The sequence below is a fragment of the Myotis lucifugus genome, unplaced genomic scaffold (assembly GCF_000147115.1).
Source record: "Myotis lucifugus unplaced genomic scaffold, Myoluc2.0 scaffold_41, whole genome shotgun sequence".
Lineage (NCBI taxonomy): Eukaryota > Metazoa > Chordata > Mammalia > Chiroptera > Vespertilionidae > Myotis > Myotis lucifugus.
This window is the reverse complement of record NW_005871089.1, coordinates 4,917,825-4,945,080: the sequence shown is the minus strand read 5'-3', so window position 1 is coordinate 4,945,080 and position 27,256 is coordinate 4,917,825. Positions and strand designations below refer to the sequence as shown.

Genomic DNA, 27,256 nt, shown 5'->3' with positions numbered 1-27,256 from the left:
GATAACAATTTTTTAACTTTCTTCTGTGGTTATTGGCCTTTCATTCATTGAGTCAGTTTTGGCAATTTACAAATATGTGCCTAGAATATTATTATTTAATGCTGAAACACTCTACTTCATATATATATATATATATATATATATATATATATATATCTTTAATTTCTTTATTTGTTAAGGTATTACAAATGTGTCCTCATCCCCCCATTAACCCCCAACTCCCCCCCCCCCCACACTCATGCTCTCATACCCCTGTTGTCTGTGTCCATTGGTTTGGCTTATATGTATGCATACAAGTCCTTTGGTTGATCTCCCCCCCTTACCCCCACCTTCCCCTACTTTCCCTCTGGGGACTGACAGTCTGATCACTGCTTCTCTGTCTCTGGATCTGTCCCTGTTCATCAGTCTATGTTGTTCTCTATATTCCACAAATGAGTGAGATCATGTGGTATTTATCCTTCTTTGACTGGCTTATCTCACTTAGCATAATGCTCTTCAGTTCCATCCATGCTGTTGCAAATGGCAAGAATTCCTTCTTTTTTACCTCAGCGTAGTATTCCATTGTGTAGATGTACCACAGTTTTTTAATCCACTCATCTGCTGATGGGCACTTAGGCTGTTTCCAAATCTTAGCTATGGTGAATTGTACTGCTATGAACATAGAGGGGCATATATCCTTTCTGACTGGTGTTTCTAGCTTCTTGGGATATATTCCTAGAAGTGGGATCACTGGGTCAAATGGGAGTTCCATTTTAGTTTTTTGAGGAAACTCCATACTGTTCTCCACAGTGGCTGCACCAGTCTGCATTCCCACCAGCAGTGCAGAAGGGTTCCTTTTTCTCCACATCCTCTCCAACACTTGTTGTTTGTTGATTTGTTGATGATAGCCATTCTGACAGGTGTGAGATGATACCGCATTGTTGTTTTGATTTGCATCTCTCGCATAATTAGTGACTTTGAGCATGTTTTCATATGTCTTTCGGCCTTCTGTATGTCCTCTTTCGAAAAGTGTCTATTTAGGTCCGTTGCCCATTTTTTGATTGGGTTGTTTATCTTCCTTTTGTTAAGGTGTATGAGTTCCCTGTAAATGTTGGAGATTAAACCCTTATCAGTGATAACATTGGCAAATATGTTCTCCCATGCAGTGGGCTTTCTTGGTGTTTTGTTGATGGTTTCCTTTGCTGTGCAAAAGCTTTTTATTTTGATGTAGTCCCATTTGTTTATTTTCTCTTTAGTTTCCATTGCCCTAGGAGCAGTATCAGTGAAGAAATTCCTTTGGCATATGTTTGTGATTTCACTGCCTGTGGATTCCTCTAGTATTTTTATGGTTTTCCGTCTTTCGTTTAAGTCCTTTATCCATTTTGAGTTTATTTTTGTGTATGGTGTGAGTTGGTGGTTTAGTTTCATCTTTTTGCATTGGAGTTGTATATATTATTTTCTAAAATTTCAAAAGTTATCTCCATGGCTGTGTTAATATTTCCTTTCTCATCTCATTTTTTAAATTCTCACAACTGAGGATATGTTTATTGATTTTAGAGAGGGAGGAAGAGGGAGAGAGAAAGGAAGAGATAGATAGATAGATGATAGATAGATAGATAAGAAACATTGATGGGAGAGAGAAACATCAATCAGTCTCCTCCCACACATGCCCTGACCAGGGCTTGAATCTGCAACCCAAGTATGTGCCCTGATCAGAATGGAGCCCCCAACCTTTTGGTGTATGGGATGATGCTCCAACCCTGGCCAGGGCTGTATTTTTATTTTATTGACTAGATTCCTGGTCAATTTTAATTTGCTCCTCCCTTCCTCTGCCCATAAAGAACAATCTAAGTATGAATCATACTTCTTCTAGGAGGAATTCTGCTTTTCCTCCTGCAGCCTGTGTTTGAGCTGCTGTTTCCAGAGAGCTGTGAAAGAAAGAGACAAAGGTTTGAACTACGCTCTGGCTACACTTCAAAGCACAAGCATATGGCTTTCTGTCTGTTCCCAGACTGCCTTTAAGAAAGGAAATCACATGACCTCTCTATGCCTCTGCTTCTCCATCTGCAAAATGGTAATAACAACAGTGTATCTTTCACAGGTTCATTATGAGGATGAAATGGGCGAACTTTTGTAGAGCATTTAGGACAGAGCCTGGCACATTGAAGAAGTTAGCTGCCATCATCATCATTACCGGGTCTTCCCCCCCTCCCTCAAGAGGTGCTTGTGTTTCCCCACCCAAAGGTCAGGTCTAAAGGAGCTTCTGTGAATTGAGGCACACTGTGGGGTGATGGACGTTTTCCCCAAAGAGAAAGAGAGGCAGAGTGAGGAGCTAAGGAGGACATGGTAGAAGCAGGCAGAGGAAAGAGGTTGGGAGAGCTGGGTGATGGGGCTGAGGCTCTGCTCCATAGCAAGGACAGTGTCCTCGCCTGGCAGCGCCCTGAGGTCATGGTGAACCTTGAGGGACAATAAGACTGACTGGTGTCCTGTGCCCAAGCTATGCGGGAGTTGGAGATGCCTCCCCTCGGAGGTTCAGTCAGCAAGCCTATGTGAGATAGAGGGGACTGAAGACCACAGGGCTCCTCTCTGATGTTTTGGGCCTTTTAAGGCCTCTAGGGTGAGAGTAAAATGACTCAGCACATTGAATTTCCCATTTGGTAGCCAGGGGCTCAAAGCAGATTGCATTTGATTTTGAAAAATTAAAGGGGAAAAAAGAAGAAATGATTTCCTATAGTCAGGGCATATGAGTGCCAAAATCCACAACTGCTTCCCCTGCTTTCCATGTTTTGTGTTTCAGCATTAAAGCTTTTTCAATACCTTCTCATTTTCAGGAAGTTCTGCAAATTCCAGGTAGCATGTGTCATGCGTACCGTTGAGTCCCAGGTTCTGGATGCTCTCTACAGCTGTATCCACACAGGCTTCAGTGAGGCTGCTGGTTGGGGGCAGCACCTCTCATTCACCCTGGCCAGGTCTGCCCATGGGCTCCTCCTGCATGACTCAATCTGGGGGACACCAGGGGGTTTGCAGAGAGCTGCGCAACGATTTCCAACATATGCTGTGGCTGTGGTGTGTGCCCAGAGGCAGCCATAGTGAGGAGCCCACTCCTGCGCATGACCAGCTGGCCTCAGAGGCTATGAGTGGATAGCCAAGGGCACCTTGGTCTCTGGTCTTGACCACAAAGGGGGAGTGATGCCTGGAGGGAGCTGGGAAGTAGCCCCTCATCCCAGGTTAGAGAAGCAGGCATTGTTACCTCAGTCAGTCTGTAATCAGCAGGGCAAGCAGGACCCTCCCTTAGCTGGGGGTTGGGCATCATAGGCATGAGGCATGGCCTGTATGCTAGTGTGGATGTCATGGGATTGGGCAGAGAGACTCAGAGACTTCCAGCACATGGGGCAGGGGTAGGTGGGCCCTGGGCTTCCCATCGAGAGTCAAACTTTGTTTTCATGAAATCTGCAAATCTCCTCACAACCTCCCATCCCTGGCCAAGCAGTGTATTAACATGCTCTCTTAAAAGTCATTCTGATGCATTAAGAAGCGCCTCACCTAAAAGCCAGGAAGAATGTCAGGCCAGTGCTACCACTCACACTGTGGTTCTGAGATGCTTCCTTGACATAGGCCTAAGTGGCTTTTCAAACAAGGTGGGATTTTGTGGAGTGAGGGCAACGGGGAGGGCTCTACGCTGAGGATGCTGCTGCCCTGGGTGGCGGGCAGCTATGAGCATCTGGGGCTGGGGGAGAGGGAGAAGATCATCTCGAGCAGGACAGCAATGGGATCTGGGTCCCAGCTGTCCCCTAAACTGGCTTTCATCAGAGGCCCTGCCCCTGCCCACTCAGCCACTCCTTCCCCTGCTAGGTCCAGTCTGGTTTGGCATCTAATGCCCCACTTTAGGCCTCTGTCTGCAGTGATGCCCCAGGCCCTCCCAGGCTGCAGTCTCTCCGCTGGCTCTCCTGCTCTGAGCCCCGCAGTCTACCTCTCCCGCCTTCACACAGGCTGGGCTTTGCCTATTACCTCTCCCTTCCCTCCCATTTCCCACCTTCTCTGATAGAGCAGCCCTGGAGCGTAAGGAACCAAGCCTCTCAGGACACAGATGGGGAGACTGAGGCCCGATTAAAGACAGAGTTAGGACCACAGCCAGGTTCCCCGCCTCTTGCATAACCCCTCTGTGTCCTTCGCCCACCCTCACTCCAAGTATTAGAACTCAATAAATCTGTGGCCCTGACCAGCGATAGGCTGATGGGAGGTCCATTTCCCCTCCCGGTGTTTCTCACAGCAGTGTCTGAGAGGTGGTGAGCCTCTCAGCTCCAGGGCTGAGCAAGCTGAGGAGGGGCTTAAGGCGGGTGACTGAGAGGCCCTTTGCAGCCCAGGTGGATTCTCACACATCAGGATGCAGAGGGAGGAGGTTCTGGGTCAGGAGTGGAGATGACCTGCCCACCATGCCATCCTTATTTTCCTGGAAAGCCCTGTGTGGTGCTGAGTGCCAAGCTCAAGTGAGCACACAGGCACTGCCAGGGACCAAGAGGGACCCTGGTTGGTGCCAAGGCCCCCACCAATCAGCAAATTTTCTTAGAAATCCACTTTCAAGAAATAACCCTTTCTTGGTTCAGCCAGGGAAGCTGGTCCTACTCCCCCTCCCCTCCTATCCTCCTGCCTTCCAGCCTGTCCGACCAGGCAGCTTCCCCTTCCCCCAGGAGCACTGTGTGTCCCCAGGAGCCTCCCTTGAGCATTGGCTGAGACCTGTGGCCTCAAACAGGCTCCCATTCTGGGCTTCCTTTGTGACCTGGGAATTAGGGACTTTTAACTCCACCTCAGGGTCCTCTGATAGTCTGGGACAGGGTGACCTTGCCTGAGCCCTCCCTTGCTCCCTCTTGGGGGGTACCTAGAAAGGAGAGGGGTGGGGCTGGAATCAAGATAGCATCTCTGAGGCATACGTGGGTGAGGGGTGCAGCAGGACGATGACCCTTGGATGACAGGCTTTTGCCTACTCTCTTTAGGCCTCTTGGCCCAGCCCTGGATGTAGGGTGGCAGGGTGAAGCGCCCCTGTGCCAGGGAAGAGCTGATCCTAGCAAGCCTTAGTGAGGGAAGGTGGAAGGGGCTGTGGCCATGCTCCATTCCATCCTGCTGCCTGGGATGGGAGTGGCCCGAGGACTTAGGAAGCTGGGGCTAAGACTCTTCTGGTGGCACAGCATGGCTGCAAGAAGCCCTCCCTCCCCACCCCATTGGAAGACCTAGTTGCTGCCAGGGACCCTGAGTTATGAATTGCATGAGAGACAAAAGGGGGGTGACTTTCTCCTTTGGGGGCACTGAATGCAAACAGGTGGTGGTCCACAGTGATCTGGAGCCTCTGCAGCTCACCCAGTGCTGTCCTGTGGCTGCAGCGCACTGGCTCTCCATTTCAGCGTGTGACCCTGGCAGGAGTGCTCCCACTTGATGCTGAGGAAACCAAGGCCCAAGGAGTAGCATGACTTGCCCAGAGTCACAGAGCCAGTGAGCAGGAGGAGGGCCCTGGAACCAAGCCCTGCTTCTTGGATGTCTCTGGCCTTTTTTCACTAGTTCCTCCCCTGGGGAGATAGGGAGCTGGCAGGGGGCAGGTGGGTGCAGAGGTGTCCTGAGGGCTGGTGGGAGGGGAAGGAAGAGGAGAGGCACACCATGACCCAGTGTCCAGGACCTCAGGAAGACCACAGACAAGGCTGGAGAGGAAGGGCTGCAGCAGCCAAGGGCTTCCCTGCACCTCTGCCTCCCGCCTCCATCAGCCTCTGCCCAGTATACCCCTGTCCCTTCCCTTCCTGGGGAGACCACCTCCCATGTGAAGACTCCACCTTCCCCCCAGGAGTTGTCTCAGTAAGTGTGGCGTGCTCTCGACTGCATTCCTGTGAACTCTAACAGCAGGAATTGTGTCTGATTCTCCAGTGTGTGCTTAGCCTAAGCATAGCCCCAGCTTTCGGTAGGTGCTCAGCATGTGAATAAGTGGCTGGTAGAATGAGGCAGGGGGCAGGTGGGGAAGGAGTGGGAGACTGAGCAGAGACCCCACCCCCAGGGGGATCTTCTTCCTACACAGAGGACTTGGCCTTGGGGTGAACCTCTCAAAGTTTCCACAGTGGGCTTGATGCCCTCTTGATCAAAGTGTAGTCCTGATGGGTAGTGGCTGCTCTTTCTGAATTCTGCTAGGAGAAAGAGCAAGTCCCATGTTGTCCCCTGAGCCCACCCTAGCTCTCTTTGGCCAGCCCAGCGGCAGGCACATGCAGAGCCACAGAGTAGAAAAACCTTGTTTTATTCCGCCCAAGTCTGGGCAATCTTGCTCTGTGGTATGGTCAAAATATAAAAAATAAAAACCAACAACCAACAAAATAATGTTGTAGTGAAAACTTAAGTATGAAATTGGGCCTAGCACCCGGTATCCCTGTGGTTTCGGTCCAGGTTCACTCCCTGAGGCCGGTAGAGAGGGATGCCCCTGTGTTCAGCTGCCCCTGCCTGTGGTGGATGGGGTTGCACCCCTTGGACCAGGTGTGTCCTGGTGGGAGGCTGCCTGGTGAGCAGGACCTGCTTTGGGAAGCAGGAGGTTGGCAGTTTGTCCACCTTCTTGGAGATCAGGATCTAAGGAGAGAAAGAGAGGCAGGTTTCTGGGTAGGGCCTCTCACTCCACTGTCGGCAAGGCCCCCACTGCCTCCCCTGCCAAAGGCTTTCCTCCACAGCCCAGATCCCATGTGGGAGGGCAGGCACAGGCTTTGTTCCCCTCAGTAATCTGGGCTTGGGGAGAGGGGCCCCTCAGCCCAGGTCCAAGAAGAGTTTCATGGACTCCCACCCAGGACAGGGTCTCAGCACCACCCCTTCCCCATGCCCTGGCCCCAGATAGTTTCCTCCCTTCCTCCCTTCCTCCCTTCCTCCCTTCCTCCCTTCCTCCCTTCCTCCCTTCCTCCCTTCCTCCCTTCCTCCCTTTCTTTCTTTCTTTCTTTCTTTCTTTCTTTCTTTCTTTCTTTCTTTCTTTCTTTCTTTCCTTTCTTTCCTTTCTTTCTTTCCTTTGTTGTTAATCCTCACCAGGGGATATTTTTTCTATGCTTTTCAGAAAGAGTGGGAAGGAGAAAGGGAGGGAGGGAGAGACTTTGATGTGAGACACATCAATTGGTTGCCTCCTGCAGGGCCCTGATAGAGGGCCAGGAATGAACCTGCAACCCAGGTACACAACCCAGGTATGTGCTCTTGACTGGGAACCCAAGACTCTATGGTGCATGGCCAGTGCTCTAACCATTTAGCACACTGGCCAGGGCATCCCAGATTGCCCTTCCTTCCTTCCTTCCTTCCTTCCTTCCTTCCTTCCTTCCTTCCTTCCTTTTGTTCTTTCTCTCTCCTTCCTTCCTTTAAAAATATGTTTTTATTGACTTTTTTAGAGAGAGGGGAAGGAAGAGGGATAGAGAGATAGAAACATTGATGAGAGAGAAACTTCATTGATCAGCTGCTTCCTCTACGCCCTCCACAGGAGATCAAGCCCACAACCTGGGCATGTGCCCTGACGGGAATTGAACCCTGACCTCCTGGTTCCTAGGTTGATGCTCAACCACTGAGCCATGCCGGCTGGGCCCAGATCGTTTTCTAGGCAGAGAAATACTTTCTTTTTACCTCAGTACACTTTTTTAAGCCTTTTTTCCTCTTCAGAAACAAGACTGAAACCCACAGGTGGGAAGGCTCCTTCCAGCTTCCTGTGCGCTGGGCCAGCACCTGGCAGAGGTTAGTGTCACAGAGACACTCTAACAAGACCGGAGCCTCTCCAAGCATTTCTGTGAAGGGCTCAGAGGGAAGGGCCGCAGGCCCAGGGGAGCAGGGGAGCCAGAGCTTATCAACTCGACGGTGGGGCCCAGAGATTGATGATGGTTCATTCCAACCAGAATCACTTCTAATCTGGGACTGTTTAATTCGATCTACTTGATAAGGACACTAATGATCACAGTTACCATTCATTAAGTGCTACTGTGAAAGGTTCTCAAACACACAGACATAAGGCCTTTAAATATTCCTTAGAAGCCCATGTGGGATATAAAAAATGCCTATTTTATATCCTAGTTGAAAAAGTAGCTCAGAGAGGTGAGGTGAACTGTTCAACGTCACAGAGCCAGGAAGTCACAGAAGTGGGATTACAGAGCCTGTGCATGTCCACCCAACAAAGCTGCCTCCTGCTGGTTCCCACTTGAGAAATCTTAGAGAGCCACACCGCAGATCAACACTGCAGCCGGAGCCCCACCACGGCACTCAGCTTGGGGCTGGCACGGACAGGCTCCTTCTGTTCAGCCTGTAGGCTGGGCCCAGCTGCAGCTGTGTTTGGCCATCAGGGTGACTCAAAGTGCAGGTACCTTATGTGTTTTGTGTGGCCAGCCTGCTCCCCAGGTATGAAGGGGGCTGGGGCAGGGTGGGGGTGGGGAAGCACTTACTGGACAATTTTGCAGTTTGTCGTAGAAACATAGCGACCTGTATAGTGGATGTTGCATCTCACCACATTGTTGGTGAAGTCAGACTCCAAAACAATGTACTTCGGGTTCACGTGCACCTGAAGGAGGGAACAGAGAAAAGGAGTCTGGTCAGGGGCTGTGCTTCACTTGGTCATTAGGGAAGGTGGTGGAGAGGCAGACACACACACACACACACACACACACACACACATGAAACAAAGAGAGGAAGACAGGGAAGTGGAGACATAGAGACAGAAATACACTGATGGAGGGACATGGGGAGATGCAGAGAGACAGAGGGAGGAGAGAAGAGACAGTCATAGTCAAAGGACACATCAGATCTCCCTTCTCAGAAGATGGGAAGCTTCCCCAGAGCCACAGCTCAGGCCAGGTGGGCCCCACAGCGCATCATGGGGCATTCGGGGTCAGAGAGGTTGAGTCACTGCCACCAGGAACACAGCAGGCAGTGAGGGGCCAAGCAGGGATCCCATGCCTGGTCTCCTGACTCCGAGGCTCTCAGCCTTTCACCACAACCCCATCTATATAACCTGTTGAAGGCTTGTCGGATGCCAGGTGGCATCCCCTGCCCTGGAGCCCAACACTCACTGAGATGTTGGCCCAAGCATAACCTGTACTTTTTTTCTGAAGAAGCGCTGTCCAGACACAAGGAAGCCTTTTAAATGTTGGATTATTGTGGGGTGGGGAGGTTCCCTGGGGTAGGCTGCATCCAGCAAATACAGCAGAACATTTAAGTCAAGTGGAAAGATGTTACTTTTAAGTCCTTATACATCCTTAAGGGTGGGAACCGTGCATTGCTTATGTGGGTTGAATCCCCAGTTCCCAGAATTCAGAGGGGCCTTTGCACATGTTTGATGAGTGGATGAAGGAAGGAAGGACAGAATGCCCTTGAAAACCCTGGCCCTTGGGTGAGGTGAAGAGAGGCCCAAGGAGCCTCCTAAGAGGCACTTAGGGTGGGCTGCTATGTTCTGACTGCGGCCCCCAGCAGCCATCTTCATGCAAGTTAAAGCCACCTCCCAAGCCGGTCTTCACTGCTCCTCCTTCTCTGAACTTCGGTGTGGAACAGTGGGTTCGGGGGACCTGGCACAATGACTCCCACCTTCACTTCACACCTGTGTGAAGGGAGGCTGAGATTTGCCTTCCCCAGGTGAGGCCATGACGACTCGGTCCTGCACAGCCTGCACAGGGATATACCATACTGGGCAGTGTGTCTTCAATGTGCTTTTCTACCTGCCCCACCAAGGGAAGGGGCACTGGAGCAAGCGAGTATTGGAGGTGGAGTTTAGGCTGGAAGGACTCGGTCACAGGAGCCTCTGGCTTTGCAGGGTCACTGTGAGGAGCTGAAGGTCTCTCTCCGAGGGTGGTGTCCTCTCCCAGATGGCCTTCACTGCCCACAAACAGGGGGGTGGGCCACAGGGCTCTCCAAGTCCCCTTTCGCTTAGGGAAGACAGAGTCATCACCTACACCACCACACCTGGCCCCGGAGTCCTCAGTGTCTTTATGGAAAGAGGCTGTATCTGCCCCAGGCTGCGACCTTCAGGTGGGAAGTGCAGGCCTCTGCCCGATGCCCCAAGACGCTGCCTCTGCTCAGCTGCTGGGAAGAGGGGAACATGCCCCAAAGCTTAAGCAGATCTCAGAGGTGGCGACACTGATGTGAGCGTCAGGCTGCCGGAGGCGGTGCTCCAGGCTGGGAGGCCCACCTTGAGGATGTAGTTGCCGGGTTGCACATCAGTTATGTCAATCCACTGGCAGTCGATGTCCGCGTTGTAAGTGTCATAGCAGCCTGGGCTCAGGCCCTGAGAACAGGGACAAGAGTAGAGGGTGAGGTGCTATATACTCCTCAGAGGCCCTCATGACCACTCCAGCAGCCAGGGGCCCTCCTTCCTTTGTGGGTCTGCTCCTCCTTAAACCCACAGGGCGGATGGACCAGAGAGATAATAAATATAAGCACCAGATTACAGGGATCAAATGAAGAAGGGCATGGATGGAGGATAGATGGGCACTTTGTGGTGTTTGGGCAGACAGACAGAAAGATAGAGCTGGGTAGACAAGTAGGCAACTGGAACATCATGCCATCCTACTCTGTTGGAATGTTCCATTCTTTCCATGAGTAGACACCCTGGGAATGATGTAGGAAGAGGTCTGGGGGAGGGGGCGAGTCCCCAAGGGGCCCTGTGGTGGCCCAAGGACTGGTAAGAAGACCCCCATTCTGTTGAGCAGAGTGGCCAGGGGCCTTGGCACTGGTCCTTCAGCTTGGCCCAGGCTGCATCACTGTCTGCTCCTCCAGCTCCCAGGGTGCGGCTGCATCCTGCACCCTATGCCCTGCACCCTAGCACAACCTGTGTGTGTGAGGTGCATGCGTAGCGCTTGAGGTTGCCGAAGTCGCAGGTGCTGTCCTCCAGGCAGAAGCTGGCCTTGTGGCCCTCGGCTACCTTCATGCCTGTGGCTGCATCCAACAGGTCATAGTGGCTGAACTCGTCCATGCTGTGGTAATGTCTGGAGGCACAGGACAGGAGAACAGAGAAGGCCTAGTCACCCTGGTGCTTCCCATCCCATCCCCCTCCTGAGATGGGCCCAAGTGACCCTGCTGTGACACAGCTTCTTGACCAGTCTGGGCTCCTGCTCTCCTGTGTCCCACAGGGCAGCACCTCTCCTGTCCCCAGCTAGGCAGGTCACCCTAGGAGAGCGCCCCTTCAGGACTCCTCACTTCCTTCGGGCCAGCTACCTGCACTCCCTTGGGCAGATGCCCTTCATTGTAGCCATTTCCATCCCTTCAAGGCGGGTTCGTCCATGTCCCCTCTTCCAGCCCAGCTTCCATTAAGGCTCCTTTGAGAAACTTGCCCCAGTGCTGGATCCTGGGCAGGCAACACCTCACGGGCCCTCCTACCAGCACCTCCCCTCCCCCAGCACTAACGGATGAGGGAGCTGGGGCAAGTCCTCCAGCCCAGAGGAGGGGTGAGAGAGGCCACAGCCCCACTCACTGGTGGCAGCTGTGCCACTCCCAGGTGTGCCGCGGCCGGTTCGGGAGGAAATCCGCTGTGCCCTGGTTCTTCACCCGCTGGGGGAAGCGCAGTAGCACCCGCACGTCGTAGTCAGTGGCCTCCGGGGCATAGGCTGTGCTGCAGGACAGGTGGGAAGACAGGAGTAGGACTGGGAACCAGGGCACCCAAACCCAGAACCAGCCAACTTGCCCTGAAGATCCTGATATCTGACCCTGCACTGCGGGAAGGCTCAGCCCTCTCTCCATAAGACTGGCAGCCTCGGGTCTGACACAGCCTCTGAGGATGCCTGGTGCCTGTGTGTGTGTGGTGTGTGTGTGTGTGTGTGTGTGTGTGTGTGTGTGTGTGTGTAGGGGGGGGGGGGTCATATAGAAATCTTTAGAGGTCTTTTTAAAAAATAGGCCGATCTTGCCCAGCCAGTGTGGCTCAGTTGGTTGAGCCTCATCCCATGCACCAGGTCAGTGGTTGGTTTCCCAGTCAGGACACCAGCCTGGGGTGCAGGCTCGATCCCCAGGAAGCAGCGGATCAATGATTCTCTCTCATCATTGATGTTTCTATGTCTCTCTCCCTCTCCTTTCCTCTCTCTGAAATCAATAAAAACATATTTTTAAAAAACAATAAAAATGGGCCTATCCAGGAGATTCTGAAAGATTTTGTCCCTTCTCTGGACAGAGCCCTAATTGTTGACTAAAGTGTGTCACATCTTGGGTGTGGTCCTAAGAATCAGGCTCAGGCTCTTCAATGTCAAAGCCTATTCACTCTCTTAGTCCTGTCTTCCATTCCCCACACACACTGGTTCCAGCTTCAAACACTGTTTCTCAAACAGACTTAATTCTTTTGTTAATCTATACTTTCGCCCATGCTGTTTGCTTGATCAAGAACTCATTCAGCCTCCTAGGCCAACTCAATTCCCCTCCCTAAGGAATTCTGCTCTGATTGCTCCACTTAAAGAAATCTTGACTGCTTGTGAGCTCTAACACTCCCCAAGCCAGGTCCATGTCACCAGGTCACCTCTACCTGATTGTATGGCTTCAGTGACCTACCCTTTTCTGTTCAGGAGGTATGGCTCTGGTGCAGTCTGCCTGCTCCCAATTCACTTACTGACCCCCAATTCCCAACTGAGACGGCTGTCCTGGCTGTCCTCAGGAGCACTTCTCTGGCACTCATTAAGGTCTGGGCCCTAAGTCCAGAGGCAGAAGGTGGCCATTTGTGGGAATTAGCTCTCTCTGAGAGGATGTCTGAACAACAGGCACTGCAGGCTCCTCTCTGCCAGGACATAAGTAAGGCCTTGTCTGGAGGAGGCTTGGAATCCATCTGTGTCTGGGTTGGAACAGATATCCTCCTTCCCCCTGCTGTGTCCTTCTGTTTCACTCAGCACACTATGGGAAACCATCAAGGTTCTAAGCCCAGCTTGGCTACAAACTTGTGGTGAGACTTGGAACAAGTTCCTTCCCTTGTTTGGGTCCTGCTGGCCATCTGTGCTCTGGCATCAACCGGCCTGCAGCCCACACTTCCGATGATATCTGAGTGCCCTGTGCTCCAGGGCTTCAGTTTTGTCTGGTTTTCTAGGTCTGTACTCCGCACCCAGCTTTCTCTGATGCCTCAGCCCTTGCTGACCTCACACAGCTAGCTCCAGCTTGCACACTACTCATGCTAGCTCTCCTCCCTCTCCCAGTTGCCTGGTTCTGTCCTTGGGGCATGTCTCATGGGCAGGACCAGGACATCCCCCCCAGGACTGTGCCCGGTTGCCTCCTTCCCAGCCCATCCAGGAGCTCAGGTCTGGACACACAGGATGCTCCAATGAAGATGGAGTGATTGTTGGGTTTTGACTCAAACTCAAAAATCAGCCTTAATGGGTTGCCATGGAGGCTGAATTCCTCACTGCTAAAGAAACCATAGCAGGAGCATCATCACTGTGTTCTCTTTCCATGGACAACTGAGTGGTACTCAAGGTGTGGTCCCAGGATTGTTGCTAGTTCACACACTCTTTGTTGCCAGTCTGTAATGAGATAAGGAACTTGCACCAGCATGTAAATCAACTACATTACTAATCACAATGTTTAGTTAAGCTGAGAGTTCCTTTTTTGAAACCAGATTTTCTTGATGAAGGAAGCAGTGAGTTGAGCTGCATCCTGGTGTAATCTCCTTATATTGTTACAGAGATAATAGCTGTGATCAGCTACTCTGAGTGGCAGTGGACTAGAAGTTCCATAAATGAGAAAATGTTTAGATTCCAAAGGGCTTTCCAGATACTAAAATAAAATAAAATAAAAGTAAATAAAGAGTTCAAGTGTCTAAACAAAGCAGGTAATTAAGAAAACTAGGTGCTTCCAGAATAGAGAAATGTCAACAAAAGAAGTAAGTCAATGTAATATTGAACTAGTCATTTAGCACAGGGAGGTGGCCCCAAGGCATACAAATTTGAACAAAATATTCACTGTTTATAAAGTTAGAAGCTAGCTCTGTAGGAAGCAGAATCGCCTAGGAATAATGGAGAGTTGGCTGGGCTAACCTTTGGGGTCATGTAAACTGGTCTCTCCCTTCTCTGGTGCCACACATAACTGAGGCCTCTTTGTCCCTCATGCCCACTGTCCCTACTGTAACCCTGGGTCTCCCCGAGGACTTCCCAGGTCCTCGTAGAAGCACTGGGACCTGGGCCCTCCACAAGGAACCTTCTCATAAGGCAGCTTGGAGAAGAAAAGTTTTAGTTCTTGTCATTGCACCTCAGTTTCCTGCCCTGCTCAACACACACCTTCAGGGCTGATGTGAAGATTAAAAGCCACAGTAAAAGGAAGCTTCTTTGTATAGTGACAATTGCTGGATAAAAGTTTGTTCCCTTCCCCTCCTGACTCCCTTGCAGCAGGCAAAGCTCATAGATGACGAGGGCCAGGTCCTGAGAGGCTCAGACACTTGGCCAGTCGGACACTCGGACATTGGCAGCCTGGCATGCAAGTGGGTTCTGGGTGACTCCTAGGGACTGTCCCAATGCTCCAAGCTTCATCCTCAGCTCCTTACCTGGCCAAGCACTTCTCCTCTGCTGCACAGCGCAGGGAGTATAGGTGGGCTCTCTGGACATAGGTGGACGCTTGCACATAGTTGGGGTCTGGGACCAAGTCAGGGAGACCTGGGAATGAGCAGTGGGAGAAAGGGAGGAGGGAGGAAGAGCAATGACATTGAGAGTCAGGCTGGCCATGGTTAATGCCCAGAGACCTCCTCAGCCCCAAATACCCTTTGCCATTCTTCTTCCTCTACACAGCCTGTCATTCAGGAAGCCTCCCAGCCTGAGCTAGGTGTGGGACGTGAGCCCTTCTCCCTAAGTTCAGGTGTGGGAGTGCTGAGACCTGCTAGCAGAGCTGGGACATGAGTAAGAGCTAGGAGACAGGGCAGAATGTGGAGAGCCAGAGAAGAGGGAAGGGTATTCTTGGTAAGGGGGAACAGCATGGACAAGACTTAGAGGCAAGACTGCATGAACCAAGTAATTTCCTGACAGAGACACCTTCCTCCATGTCCTTATTCCCCAGGCCTCTGGATCAGTCTCCAGATACCCTCTGCTCCTTTTGCCTAGCTTTTTTCATAAACCACCAAGATAGCTCTGGGCTTTTGGCCCCAAGTGAGTCCCAGCAGGCTGATGAGAAGAGCCAGGTGAATGTTGACTGGCAGAAGTAGGGGTGGGCAGGAAGGGATGGGCTAGAAGGAAAACATATCTGCAGAGCAGGCTGCTGACTAGGCAGGGTTCTCAGCCTGGGCACCCAGCCCTATTCCTTTCTTCCAGTCATCTTCCCCCAGACAGGACCACACCCTCCCTCCCCTGTCTGCAGCCTCTGGCCTCCAACCTGAGGGCACCTGGCTTCCTCCCCTGGAGGGCTCAGGGGAAGTATGGAGTCTTCTCCAGCCCGTGATCACTTGCTTTCACGATATGTCAGGATCGGTCCATCCGACCTTCCTTCCTCCTTAACCCTCCCTAAGAATAAGTTATTCCCACTGAGGCAGATAAAGATGAAACAAGACTGTAAGCTCCTCCTAGCTTCTTTCAAGCCCTCTGCTCTTGGGGGACAAGCAAGGCAGGGGGACTCTGTCCTGTGTACAGGCTTCCAGCTCCCTCTTCTGGCTGCCAAAACTCTCTTGTCAGCCTTTAGGTCCAGAAAATGAGGCAGAAGAGGGCACTCTGGCTTCTAAGCCTTTCACAGAGGTGTCTGCCTACAAACCATCCCCCACATGTCCCCTGGGCTCCCAGACTATACCCCTGTTCAACCTGGGGCCCTAGCCTCATGTGGGGACCGGGTCCAGGCAGCCAGTGTGACCTCACCTACTTGGAATGAAGAGAAAGCTCTGAGCACTGGGGTGGGTGAGGATGAGGTGGCTCCTGGCTGATGGAGCCATCTTGGCCAGCCTAGGTCCCATTACTCAAGCCCCCAGGAATGCCCGCAGTCATTTTCCAAGGGCTCCTCAGGCCTTCAAAGCAAGGGGATACCTTGGTGTCCAGCTGGTTCTCACACACTGGTTCCTAAAAGCCTCTGGGGCAGTGAGGAAAACAAGAATCACCCCCTACCCTTCAGCAACATGTGGGGGTGGTCAGCCGGGCTTGAAGCCTCATGAGATCCAGCATTTGGCCCCAGAAGCTGCCTCCCCCATCGCAGGCTCGGTTTCAATAAACACTGCACAGATGGCTCCACAAAGCTTTTCTGGCCTGGTCCTTCCTCTCTAGGCCAGTCCATGAGCCAGCTGTGCAGTCCAGGGAAGTTAGAAGAGCCTGTTGAGTAAGAGGCCAGGGGTATTTAGGGCCAATGAGGGTTAGTGCCATTACAGACCTCTGACTCTTGTCTGACCCTTGTCCTTTATTGAGCCCTAATCCTAACCACACACTGAGGTCTGATACCTATCAACAACTCAGAATCTCAGACTCATTGCTGTTTGTCTCCAGATTGTAGACTAAAGTGTGGTACTTAAAAAACAAACAAAACAAAAACCACACCTTAAAAGGAGTTGCTTTGACATCATCAATCCTTTTTATTGTAGCTGAGTGTGGTCAGGTTTTTAAAAAAACCTCCAGAGCCATGGCTGGGGTGAGTGTGTGTGTGTGTGTGGTTGTGGGCGGGGGGCAGTTGAGTACTACTTGTGGGCAGACACCTCTGAGCTGCTGGTAACAATCTGAGCCCTGACCTTGGCCATAGATGATCTTCCTTTTATTGTTGAGAAATCTCAGGTTCAGGCGGGTGCCTCCTGCTTCCATTGGCAGGGAAGACCCACCTCCCACCCCACATTCCTATCCCCATGTTGCAGGGGTTGATGGACTGCCCATCCCAAGGGCCTCTGTCAGGTAAGCTTCTTTAATGATTAGCAGAGTAATAAAGTCATCCCTCAGTATCCAAGGAGGATTGGTTCCAGGACCACCCCCAAGGATACCAAAATCTGCAGATGCTCAAGTCCCTTAGTCAGCCCTCTTATTTTCCAGTTCTCCATCTCCAGATGCAGAGAGCCCACTATACTTTACTGTTCCATAATCCACAGGCATGCTCCTCACCCTGTCCCCTATAAGAAACCAGGGCACACAGAGGTGCTGGAGGGAACTGAGGCTCAGAAGAGGCAATGAATTTATCACAGTCACACAGGGGTTCAGGGCAGCTTCAGGAGATCCTGGGTCCTGAATCCCTCCCAGAACTCCTCTTGTCATTCTTCTTCTTTTTTTTTTTTAAATAAAAATGAACACGTTTGAAATTTAACCTACACACATTCAAATGTACAAATTTTACATTTGTCAAAACTTGTACAGTCTGACAAGTTTGACAAATGTAAATATCACCACAGTCAAGCTATGAATTTGAGGAGGGGTTGGGATCTCTTATTCAGAACGTATGGAGTAATCCAGCCCTTGGATGTGGCACTGGAGACTCTATTAAGTGGGTTCCAATGAGAACTTTTTGTGGAGACTCCTGTTTTTATAAGTGCAGAAAATGGAATTAATCATAATTCTCATTTCAGAGCAAACTAACCATTATCACTGGTCTATGCAAGGCCCAGTGATAATTGTACTAAAAAATTTTAACCTTCATTCTCACCCCTGACCCTTAGATATGTCCTTGAACATTTGTGTCTTTAGAAAATCTGCAGTGTTTATGTATTCTTAAAGCATATAATTGATATTGTCTTATCATCTCATTCTGATTCTTGAGTTTTCAGCCAATGCAAACTTCTAAGATCTATCTAGTTCACTTCTTATCATTGTCAAATAGGACTCTGCAGTATGCATCCCCCGCCCCATGGCCGATCTAGATGGTATCATGGAATAGATCCACAGGATGGGGCTAACCACCCAAAGAATGGTCTTGCTCAAGCTACCCAGGGAGACCCTGGATATCATCAGCATCCGGCCCTCTGCTCCCAGGAGGTAGACAAGAGCCTGGCTTCTACCCTCCTCTGTCACAGATGTTCTGTGTGATCCTGGGCAGGCTTGGGCCTGCTCCAGGCCTGACTGCCTCTGTTTCTTCAGATCTAATTGTCTTCTATTCTACTCATGGCCTGGAAACCTGGGCTGGGCCCCTGTGGGCACTCTTCCATGCTGACCATGGGGTCATGCACTTAGGAATTCAGGCTGCTTAGAGCCTAGCCCAGGGTGGGGAACATTGAGTCAAAGGGCAGCAAAGGCCCCTGGGATGGTCAAAGCCAGGCTGCTTGGCTAGGGAGGGGCTGGATGTAATTGAATTGGGTCCCAAGGCCATTCCAGAGGCAGCTGCTGGTCTGGGAAGCCCTTCAGCCTAGGAGGGCCCATGAGACCCTACAGGGCAGTGAAGACACAAAGCCAAGGACAAGGGCCAGCTTTTGCATTCTGGCTCTGTCCCTAGAGCCTCCTCTGTGGGCATCCACCGCCCCTTCATAATGTGCTCAGGACTAGCCTGCCCCAATCCCTCATTGTCCAGGTCCCTTCCCTTTTCATAGGCTCAGTTCCCTCGTATGGACAATGGGGAGATTGGACTATGCGGTCCTTGGGCATAATTTGATAGCTCCATAAACACTTGGAGATTAAAATACTTTTCAGGATCTATTCAGTCTACTCTCCAGCCTTGGGCAAGAGTCTAAGACCTCTCACGACCTCTACGGACGACACATTAACAGCCAGGAGATTCTCCGTCTGACCTAAATCCTTGCTCAGGAAAGATCTGTTCTCTCTTGCTCAGTGGTTCATGGAGGCTGCCCAGAACAGAGGGCCTGTGGTTACATTCCTGCTGCTTCCCCACACCTCACCTATTTCCCTGCTGACTTCCCCTTTCTCTGGGTTACATAAACCTTGTCTCCTTGGAAATCTGTCCTCACAAGAAGCAGATGAAAGAGATGGAAATGCCAAATAGCCTGAGCCCCGGCTGGAGGATAATCCCCTGAGCCCCGGCTGGAGGATAAACAATGTCCAGCAGGAACGGGGCAGTGGGCTGTGAAATATGTGTGCAGCGGATGTTCTGGCTCATGCAGCCAGACTCCACAGGAGCCCCGAGGTAGGAGAGCAGAATGCTCACAGAGCACAGCCTTGAATAAAGATGAGCCGAGAGGGCCTCTGGGGTGGGAGCTGGCAGCTCTGTGTCCTATGAAATTACCATCAATAATGAGAACATTAAATTGTCAGCACAAGCCTGGCAGTGCCACACTAGGCAAGGTGGTTGCATGGTCCACTGTGCCCCACCATGAAGGGGCAATTGCAGCTCAGGCAAAGGAAGCTGTGATGCCATAAAGTCAGGCCCAGGATTTTCAGTGCTTCCCCATTGCCTACAGAATCAAGCCCAAACTTCTCAGGGTGGTCTGGCCTTACTTCACCTGACCTTCTAGATCCTCTCTTAACTCTAAGGACCAGTAGACATCTACTTTAGCATAACTGACCTTTTCTGCCCTGGCCTCTGACACGTAGTGCCCTTTGTCATGGGAATTCATGGAATTCTCTACTGCACACACACACACACACACACACACACACACACCAGCTCTGACCTCACAGTCTTTAGGCCAAAGCCTACCTTGTCAGTCTTGACCATCCCTTTGCCACTACCCTAACCCCGCTCCCAGCACACATCTGCTGCCCCTACCCAACTGGGAGACACAGTCCAGTAGCAGTGACAACCTCACTCTGTGCGGCAGGCCCAACTCAGAGAAGGGGATCTGTCAGTGTTTGTTCAATTGAGCAAACTGCCCAGGAAGCAGATAGGGGCTGAGCTGGGAGGAGGCTAACCTTAGGGAGGTCAGTTACCTACCCCAAGCCTTCAGCCTCCTTCTCACACACCTCACTGCCCTCCAATCTTTGTGGGTCCTGCTCAGTGCTTCTGACCTCACCTCCAGAAGTCTTCCTGGATGCTTCAGTCCCCTGAGTTCCCTCTCTGCCCCTGGATCCTTCACAGTGACCTGAACTTTTCACCTTTCTTACAAACGCTCGGCACAATCTTTCCATCTCAGCTTCTAACAACTTCATTCTTTCAGCCGCACAGGCCAATACTTTCATGTTTTGTCTGACTCCTCTCTTTCTCTCACACCCTACATCTAGTCCATCAGGAAATTCCATCAGGAAATCCCATCAGCTCTATCTCCAAAATACATCCCAAATCTGACTCCCTACCACCTCCATTGCTGCCACCCTGCCCAGCTGCCATCATCTCTGCCTGGATTTCTGTACTAGCCACCTCTCAGTCTCTGGCCTACCTTCCCATTGTCCATTCCCAGCATAGCAGTCAGGGCCTCTGTTTCAATGTCACTGCTCAGCTCAAACCCTGCAATAGCTTCCCGATGCATGAAGGGTCTTCCATGGTCTGAGCCTGTTACCTCTCTGGCCTGTCTCCTATTATGCTCCCATTCCCATTCCACTCTGTTCTAACCACACTGGCACACACTTAAAAAACCCAGGGAACTCCTGCCTCATGGTCTTAGTACTGGCTGTTTCCTCTATCTGGAATGCTCTTCCCACAGACAGCTGCATAGCTCACTCATTCCCCTCCATGTCTCTGCTCAAATGGCACCTTTATGAGGCCTACTCTGACCACCGTTGCAACCTGCCTCCCCCTGCCCACACTCCAGACCTCCCTTACATATCTATATTTTTTCCATAGTATTTACCACCTTCTGTTATTTAGCTATTTATTATGTTTATGCATGAAAATATAAGATTCACATGGGCAAAAATTTTGTCTCTTTCTTTTCTTTAATGAATACCCAGCCCTAGACCACTGCCCAGAACATAATAAGGCACAAATAATGTTGCTAAATAGCTGAATGTCCTCATGAAATGATCATCCAGATGAGAGCACCTGGGGGTGGGAGGGCTCTGCTTTGCCTGCAGCCCAGCTGTGGGCTCAGGTCTCAGTGCACAGTGGGTCTGGGAAATTGAGAAACAGGCAAGGTGGAGGTGGGCTTGGGCCACTGCATCCTGTGTGCCTGGTTTCTTGCTGCCAGGCTATGACCTTGGTAAGGACAGGGATGAGTGTGGGACACCCCTGAGTTCCCTGCACTCAGCTCACGGCCTGGCACCTGTACATCCTTAGTGGGCATGTGCACAAATACCTACACCCTACAAAGGGTCTGGTGGCATCTGCCCGTGTGAGCACAGACTTTATTATCAACCAAAGGCTGGGATTGACTCCAAAGTCCTTTCTTTTGAAAAAGGACATGGTATCAATTGGCTCACAAGCAGGAAGACGGGTGGATTATCTCCTGAGGCTTTGATGGCACAGGCCTCTCAAGCTGCACCTCCCCCACCTAAATTCCTTCTGCTCTGGTGTTCTGATACCAGTATCATCCATTTCCAGATGATACTGAAATTCCTGATTTCTGGTGCCATCAGCAAGGGGGAGAGGAACCATGGCCCAATTCTAGCCCTGTAATCCTAATCCAGAAAAGAAAAAAAGGCCCTCTGGGTCCAGCTGCCTGTGGCAAGGAGGCCATTAGGTCAGGGCAGAGTAGAGGACAAGACCCAACCTCTCCTTTCAGCCTTCTTCCGGAGCCCTGCCGGCAGCTGCCCAGCAGGAATGCCTGCATGGGAATTGGAAGCAGCTGTGGGCTGCCTGGGCCGACCTCCCGTCTCCAGCTCTCCCCCCTCTTCCTCTCCTGCCATTTCAGCCACTGCCCTGAAGAGTTTTCCATGTGTTCTTGGCTTGGACAGGAGTAGGGTGAACTCAGGTTGGGACTATTGGGGAGGGGTGCCCCTTCAGAGCTGAGAGGACACTGAAATAGGGGCCTCTAGAGTTAGAAAGAGGGAGGAGGGGGACAAGGCCAGAACTCCCAGGTCAAGTGTGGCATTAGCCTGGTGCCTGTAGGTCCTAATGACTCTCCACCCTGCTTGGCCACCACCCCAAAAAGGCTCTGTGACACTTGTGGATTCAAGGCAAAACTCCAAATGTTGGTTTCTCAGGGGTCCAGACATGAGAGAAACAATGAACACGAAGACATAGCCTTCCCTGAGGGGCAGTTCAGTGGGGTAGAGAGTCAGCTTGGGCCCACGCTTGGCCACTGATGAGCTCTGAGACCTTGGATAAGTTACTGAACTTTTCTAAGCCTCAGTTTTCTGGTCTGTAAAATGGGGGTGATAATGCTATCTATTTCACAAGGTTGCTGGGGGAGTTAAATGAGAAAATAAAAATAACTACTTGGCATAGTGTCTGGTACCTGGTAAATGTTCAATAAATATCAGCTGCTATTATTATTTAAAATAGGAGTTATCTCTTCTTGCAGGGGAGAGAGGCTATGACCCTGCAAATGGATAAGTAGAGAGGAGGCAGGAAATCTGCCTGAGATGAGGCTGCCAGGACACCACTTGTTTGTTCCCACACTAGCGGCATTTGACTGTCAAACAGGGAATTAGGAGGAAGACCCAGGTTCCTGTCTCCACAACCCACCTGACCCTTTATGACAGCTTCCTTGGCCTGAAAACTCCATTTCTTTCTGAAGAAGCACTGAGACAACTTCAGGGAAGGAGGAAGGGGTGCTCAGCTGGGATTCTGGCTCCACTAGTCACCAGTTATATGACCGTGGGCAAGTCAACCTCTAAGGGCCTGAGTTTCCTCATTGGCAAAATGGGGAATAACAACACCGTGGGTTGTTACGAGGATTAAGTTACTTTAATTATAAAGCACCCAGGACAGGGTTAGGCACTACGGAAGCACTAGATGAGTGTTTGTTAAATAAAGGTCTAAGTCTGGAGTGAGGATGACAAGGATTAACATCACACTGCTGAGGGACTCTTCACTTCCAAAGCCTTGTGCACTCATTGTTCCAGATCGTCCTGTCACCACCACCGCCTGGAACAGAGTTGACAATCAAATATCTGTTGATTGACCAAATAAATGAAGTGTGCAAGGTAAGTAAGAATACACAAAATTTTAAAAAGTAATAATATGCGATATTAAGAACTCAGGATGGAGAAGTCATACAGACTCAAATACTGGTTTCACTACTAAGAGGCTGTGTGACAATTAGCAAATGAGCCTGTCACCTTATCTATGAAATGGGATGAATGACAGTATCTGGCTCATTATTGCTGCAGGAGTTAAGAGGGGTGATATGTAAAACTAGAGGCCTGGTGCATGAAATTCGTGCATGGGTAGGGTCCCTAGGCCTGGCCAGTGATCAGGGGAGATCAGGGCAGATCAGGGCCTTCCAGATGCTGGCTGGGGCCTTCCTTCATTCCACACCACGCCCTGGTGGTCAGCGCACATCATAGCGAGCAATAGAACTCCCACTCTTCCGGTCGAACTCCCATAGGGATACGTTGCATATTAGCCTTTTATATATATAGATGCCCAATAGATGCTAGTGTCAATATCCCCCCCCCCCCACCTGCTGCAACTAGGGGAATAGGCCCAGAGAGGGGAAGTTGGTGGAGGAGACCCAGGCTTTTGCACTGCCTGCCCAGTTTGCAGGTGGAGTGTGGGTCCTCCTGGGTCATCTCTGTGCAATGCAGAGAAGACAGGCTCAGTTTGAACTCTGGCTCAGTTGCATCTAGCAGTGAGACTTCCCTAAGTCTCAGTTTTCTCAGCTGTACCAGAGGACCATAATCTTCACCTCTCTGGGAGGCTGCAAGGATGAATGAAAGTAAACATTTAAACCACTAAGTTCAGGAGGTGTTCTTCAGCAAATGGCCAAGTTGTTACCATCGTCTCTGCCTTGGGACTCTAACTCTGGATGCTTACTGCGGGAGACTGTTTCTGTCCTTCTCTGCATCTATTCCAAGTCCTAAGAAGGTGGGTAGGTGACTTGGAGGGGAAGGCAGTAGGGATGTGAGCAGGGAGCCAGGGCTGCTGTCAGGGACTAAGGGACCATGTATGGTCTCTTGAGTGAGGGGAGTGAGTACCCCAGAAATACCTGGGTGTGCAGGTGGAGGAAACCTCTAGGCCTAGCTGCAGCAGAGTTCCCATGGGGGCTGCAGAGGCTTGAGAAGGGGAGGAGGAGGAGGTTAGAGGAAGGAGGTACCTTAAGGTCCTGGAGCCACAGGCCAAGGCATCAAATTCTGTCCTGAAGGCTTGGGGAGCCATAGGACCTTCTTGAGCAGGAGCGTAACATGGTCAGCAATGCAAGGGTTTATCTGCCCCACGTGCAGGATGGACTGGTGAGGGAGAGGCAGGGATCAGGCGATCAGGGGATCAGGGAGGAGGCAACCATAGCTCTCTCTTAACCTCTGATTGGCTGTGTGAAGGCAGGGCTGGAGAACCTCTGCCAGGCTAGGCTGGTGAAGCCGTGAGAGATGTCCTGGGAGGATGGCCCAGGCTGCCTGCTCCATGTTACTTTGATAGGGTTGCCAGAGCTGATGAATCAGGCCAGGGGTGTGAGGGGGAGGCCCTAGGAGAAGAGCTGTGGTACTCTGGGGTCAGCACTAAGACCACCAGCTCAGAGAAGACGAGGCTGTGAGGAGGCAGGAGGGGGGGCAAGGAGGCCCAGAGAGAGAGGGGGCCTGGCTGTGGGAGAGGGAGAGACACAGCAAAGGGGATGCAGCCGGGCCTAGGAAGCAGGTGGCCACCCTCCAGGCCTCTCATGGATTTGTGGACAGCCAGGAAAAGTAAGTTACCCTCTCTGAGCCTCTGTTTCCTAGTCTTCTCTCCAGTTACACATTTTAGAGTCAGATATTCTTGGATACCCCTGCCCAGGGTGAGAGGGAGAGGGTCGAGGCACCCCAGGAAGAAACTGGGTCTGGACAGGCACTTGGAAACCACCCAGATAGAGGGACGAGGGTGGTGCGCACATGTGTTTGGTGTTGTGAGGATACATCCACACCCACACACTCAGGCTGCCAGCACTGGGCCTCAGCCCCCTGGCTGTGTGGCCAGGAGGAATGAGGTCAGCTTTGGAGAATCTGCCCTGGACTCCCACACCAAGCCTGGAGGTCTGAGTTAAAGAACAAGACTTGGCCTTCCCTGAACCGGGATTTTCCATGGTCCTGGCCTAGCAGAATAAGGAGGGGGAACCAATAAGAGGAGAGAAAGTAGTGTTCCCTCTCTGAGCCTCAAACTAGCCTGCACTCCACACAATCCCACCCCACACACCATCCCCTTCATGACCAGGGGAGGGTGCTGATGGCCATCCTTTGCAACAATGCTTGGGCACCTCCTCCTGGGAAGTCCTGCCTGAGTCCCCAGGCCCTGATTTTGGAGACTCCTCCTCTGACCTCCCATAGTCCATCCCCCAATGCTTGCCCAATCACAGTACTGAGATGCCCTCTTTTCTGTGCTTCCCAGTGCAGGGCCTAAATTTGGTGCACATCAGCACACTCTACCTGGCCTCTAGCATACTACCTTCAGGGGAGAAATTTCTTAATCCAAATGAACTGTGGAGCTCAGGGGCAATGGCCAAAGGCCCTGCCAAGCAGCAAGTACCTCCACTCCAGACATGGCCTTGCCCTGGCAAGTCCCCTTCTGAACCTTAAAAACTGACAGGCCAAAAAGGGGGCCTAGAATACCCACTGGCTTGGAGCATCCCCAGGCCTGACTCTGCCAGCTGTGCTGTGGAACTTGAGGCTTTAGTTTTCTCCTCTGCCCAGAGGTGGGGTGCCTTTGGCTGAGTCCCACGCTGTGGTCTTCCATTCTAAGAAAAGCCACCACAAAAACTTAGCACCTTCTAGGCAAAATATCCTCTCCTCCAAGGAGCTATAGGAGCAGCTGATGCACAGGTGCTGCAAGTCCCAATGAGGACCATGAAGATACACCCTTCATCACATCACAGAGGGCCCTCCATCTCGGTCCTTTTTCAGCTCCTGCAGATTCTCAAACTGGGAATCAGCACCCAACTCGAGTGCTATGCCTTGGATGTGAGGGAGTGGTGCTACCCGTGGGGACACTCCTCTCAAGAACTATAGCCTTGAGTTCCAGCAGCCCCTAGGGAGAAAGAAGCACTGCCCTTACCTGAACCCCTGCCTCAGCAGCAGCCTCTCACCCAAGGTCAGTATGGCTGAAGACAAGGCAGCAGTCCCTGTGCTGACAGAGGCAGCAGAGAAAAGGCTGAGGGTGCAGCACCTGAGCCCCTGGGCCTGAAGGCCTCAGCCCTCACCTGGTGGGCTGATTTTCTGTGGAGCAGAGAGAGAATCAGGGCACTGATTGCACCTTGAAAGAGCTATGGCAGGAGCATACATGCACTGGAGACTGAATAGAAAACCTTGACCAAGGTGGATTTTGAACTTGCAGAAACAGGAGGAAGTGGAATTCTAAGACAGAGGGTGGGCCAATAGCTGGCCAGCTCTGGCCAGACCACTAGCGGGCCCTTGGCACAGTAGCCCACTTGCTAATAGCACGTGAGGAGTTGCCCATCTGAAGAAGGAAGGCTGCCTCCTGCACTTCATCTTTGTGTGCAGATGGCTTGGGCCTTCCAGGTCATAACGTCACCCCTCCATCCCCAAAAAAGCCAAAGGGAGGCCCATTCACAGTAGCGCGCCCTAAGACTTTCTCAGGGCCAGGACTAGAATGAGCTAGTTGAATGAATGAGGCACTGGCGTGGGGTACAAACTTTAAGAGGGCGCCAAAATACTTGGTAACCAAGATAAGCAATATTTGATACAATATTCTAAAAAGTCAAAATCAATGCAAGAAACTGTGATGAACAAAATATCAAAATTTCAAATAAAGACACCATCAGGATTGCTGATTTTTCAGTTTGCCTTGGGCTCCAATTTGGCTTGGCATGGCACCATTACTGATTCTATTTAAAACCTCATCACAGAATTTTTTGCATTATTTTGATCTAAAAAATACATTAAATATTACTTATCTCAATTACTGAGTTTTTGGCGGCCTATTCAATTTTGCACCTCTCTCATCTCGTCTGGATTCCTGCCTGGGGCAAGAGCTTCCCCTCTAACCTGGAGTTCATTGGGGCCAAGCTCACATAGCCTCACCTCCAGAGGCATCCCTAAGGGCCTTTCGGACACTCTTGTTCCCTGCTTCACCCTGTGGGGCTGACATAGGGGCAGCTGATTGGAGTGAGGAAGAGGCAGGGAGAAGGGCTCCTTCCCTTTGTCCCCAAATGACTCAAGCCAGGTCTGGGAGGTGCCTCCTCACAACGCCTGACCAGTTCCTCCACCCCGCGCCCCTCAAGCCAAGGTCAGAGCCCAGGCCTGCCCGGCCAAATGCTGGCACTGATGATACACGGATGCGCGGAAGCCGGGAGGTGGGATGCACTGGGGCTGTTGATTGGGGCCTGGGGGGTCCTTGCTTAGCGCAGGGAGGGCCTTTGGTAAAAAGGCCGGCGAGGGTCTGGGCGCACTGAGCCGTTCCTCCGGGACCAGGAGGACAGAGAGCAGGGCCTGGGACTGGGGACCGTACTCACCGCGGCCGTTCTGGGTGGGCCGGTACACGCTGCCCACGCTGAGGCGGCCCTGCT

General features: G+C 51.5%; 1 protein-coding gene across 1 annotated transcript in view; it reads right to left on the bottom strand.

The window, feature by feature from the left end:
• Window positions 1-6,230: 6,230 nt before the first annotated feature.
• LOXL1 (lysyl oxidase like 1) overlaps window positions 6,231-27,256 on the bottom strand; it is a 53,043-nt gene continuing 32,017 nt past the window's right edge. Inside the window, exons 2-8 of the mRNA XM_014455087.1 lie at window positions 27,203-27,254; window positions 14,447-14,555; window positions 11,414-11,551; window positions 10,772-10,928; window positions 10,133-10,228; window positions 8,397-8,512; window positions 6,231-6,570 (exon numbers count right to left, since the gene is read on the bottom strand). Coding sequence (XP_014310573.1) covers window positions 6,564-6,570; window positions 8,397-8,512; window positions 10,133-10,228; window positions 10,772-10,928; window positions 11,414-11,551; window positions 14,447-14,555; window positions 27,203-27,254 — 675 coding nt within the window. The 3' untranslated portion in view covers window positions 6,231-6,563. The remainder of the gene's footprint in view (window positions 6,571-8,396; window positions 8,513-10,132; window positions 10,229-10,771; window positions 10,929-11,413; window positions 11,552-14,446; window positions 14,556-27,202; window positions 27,255-27,256) is intronic.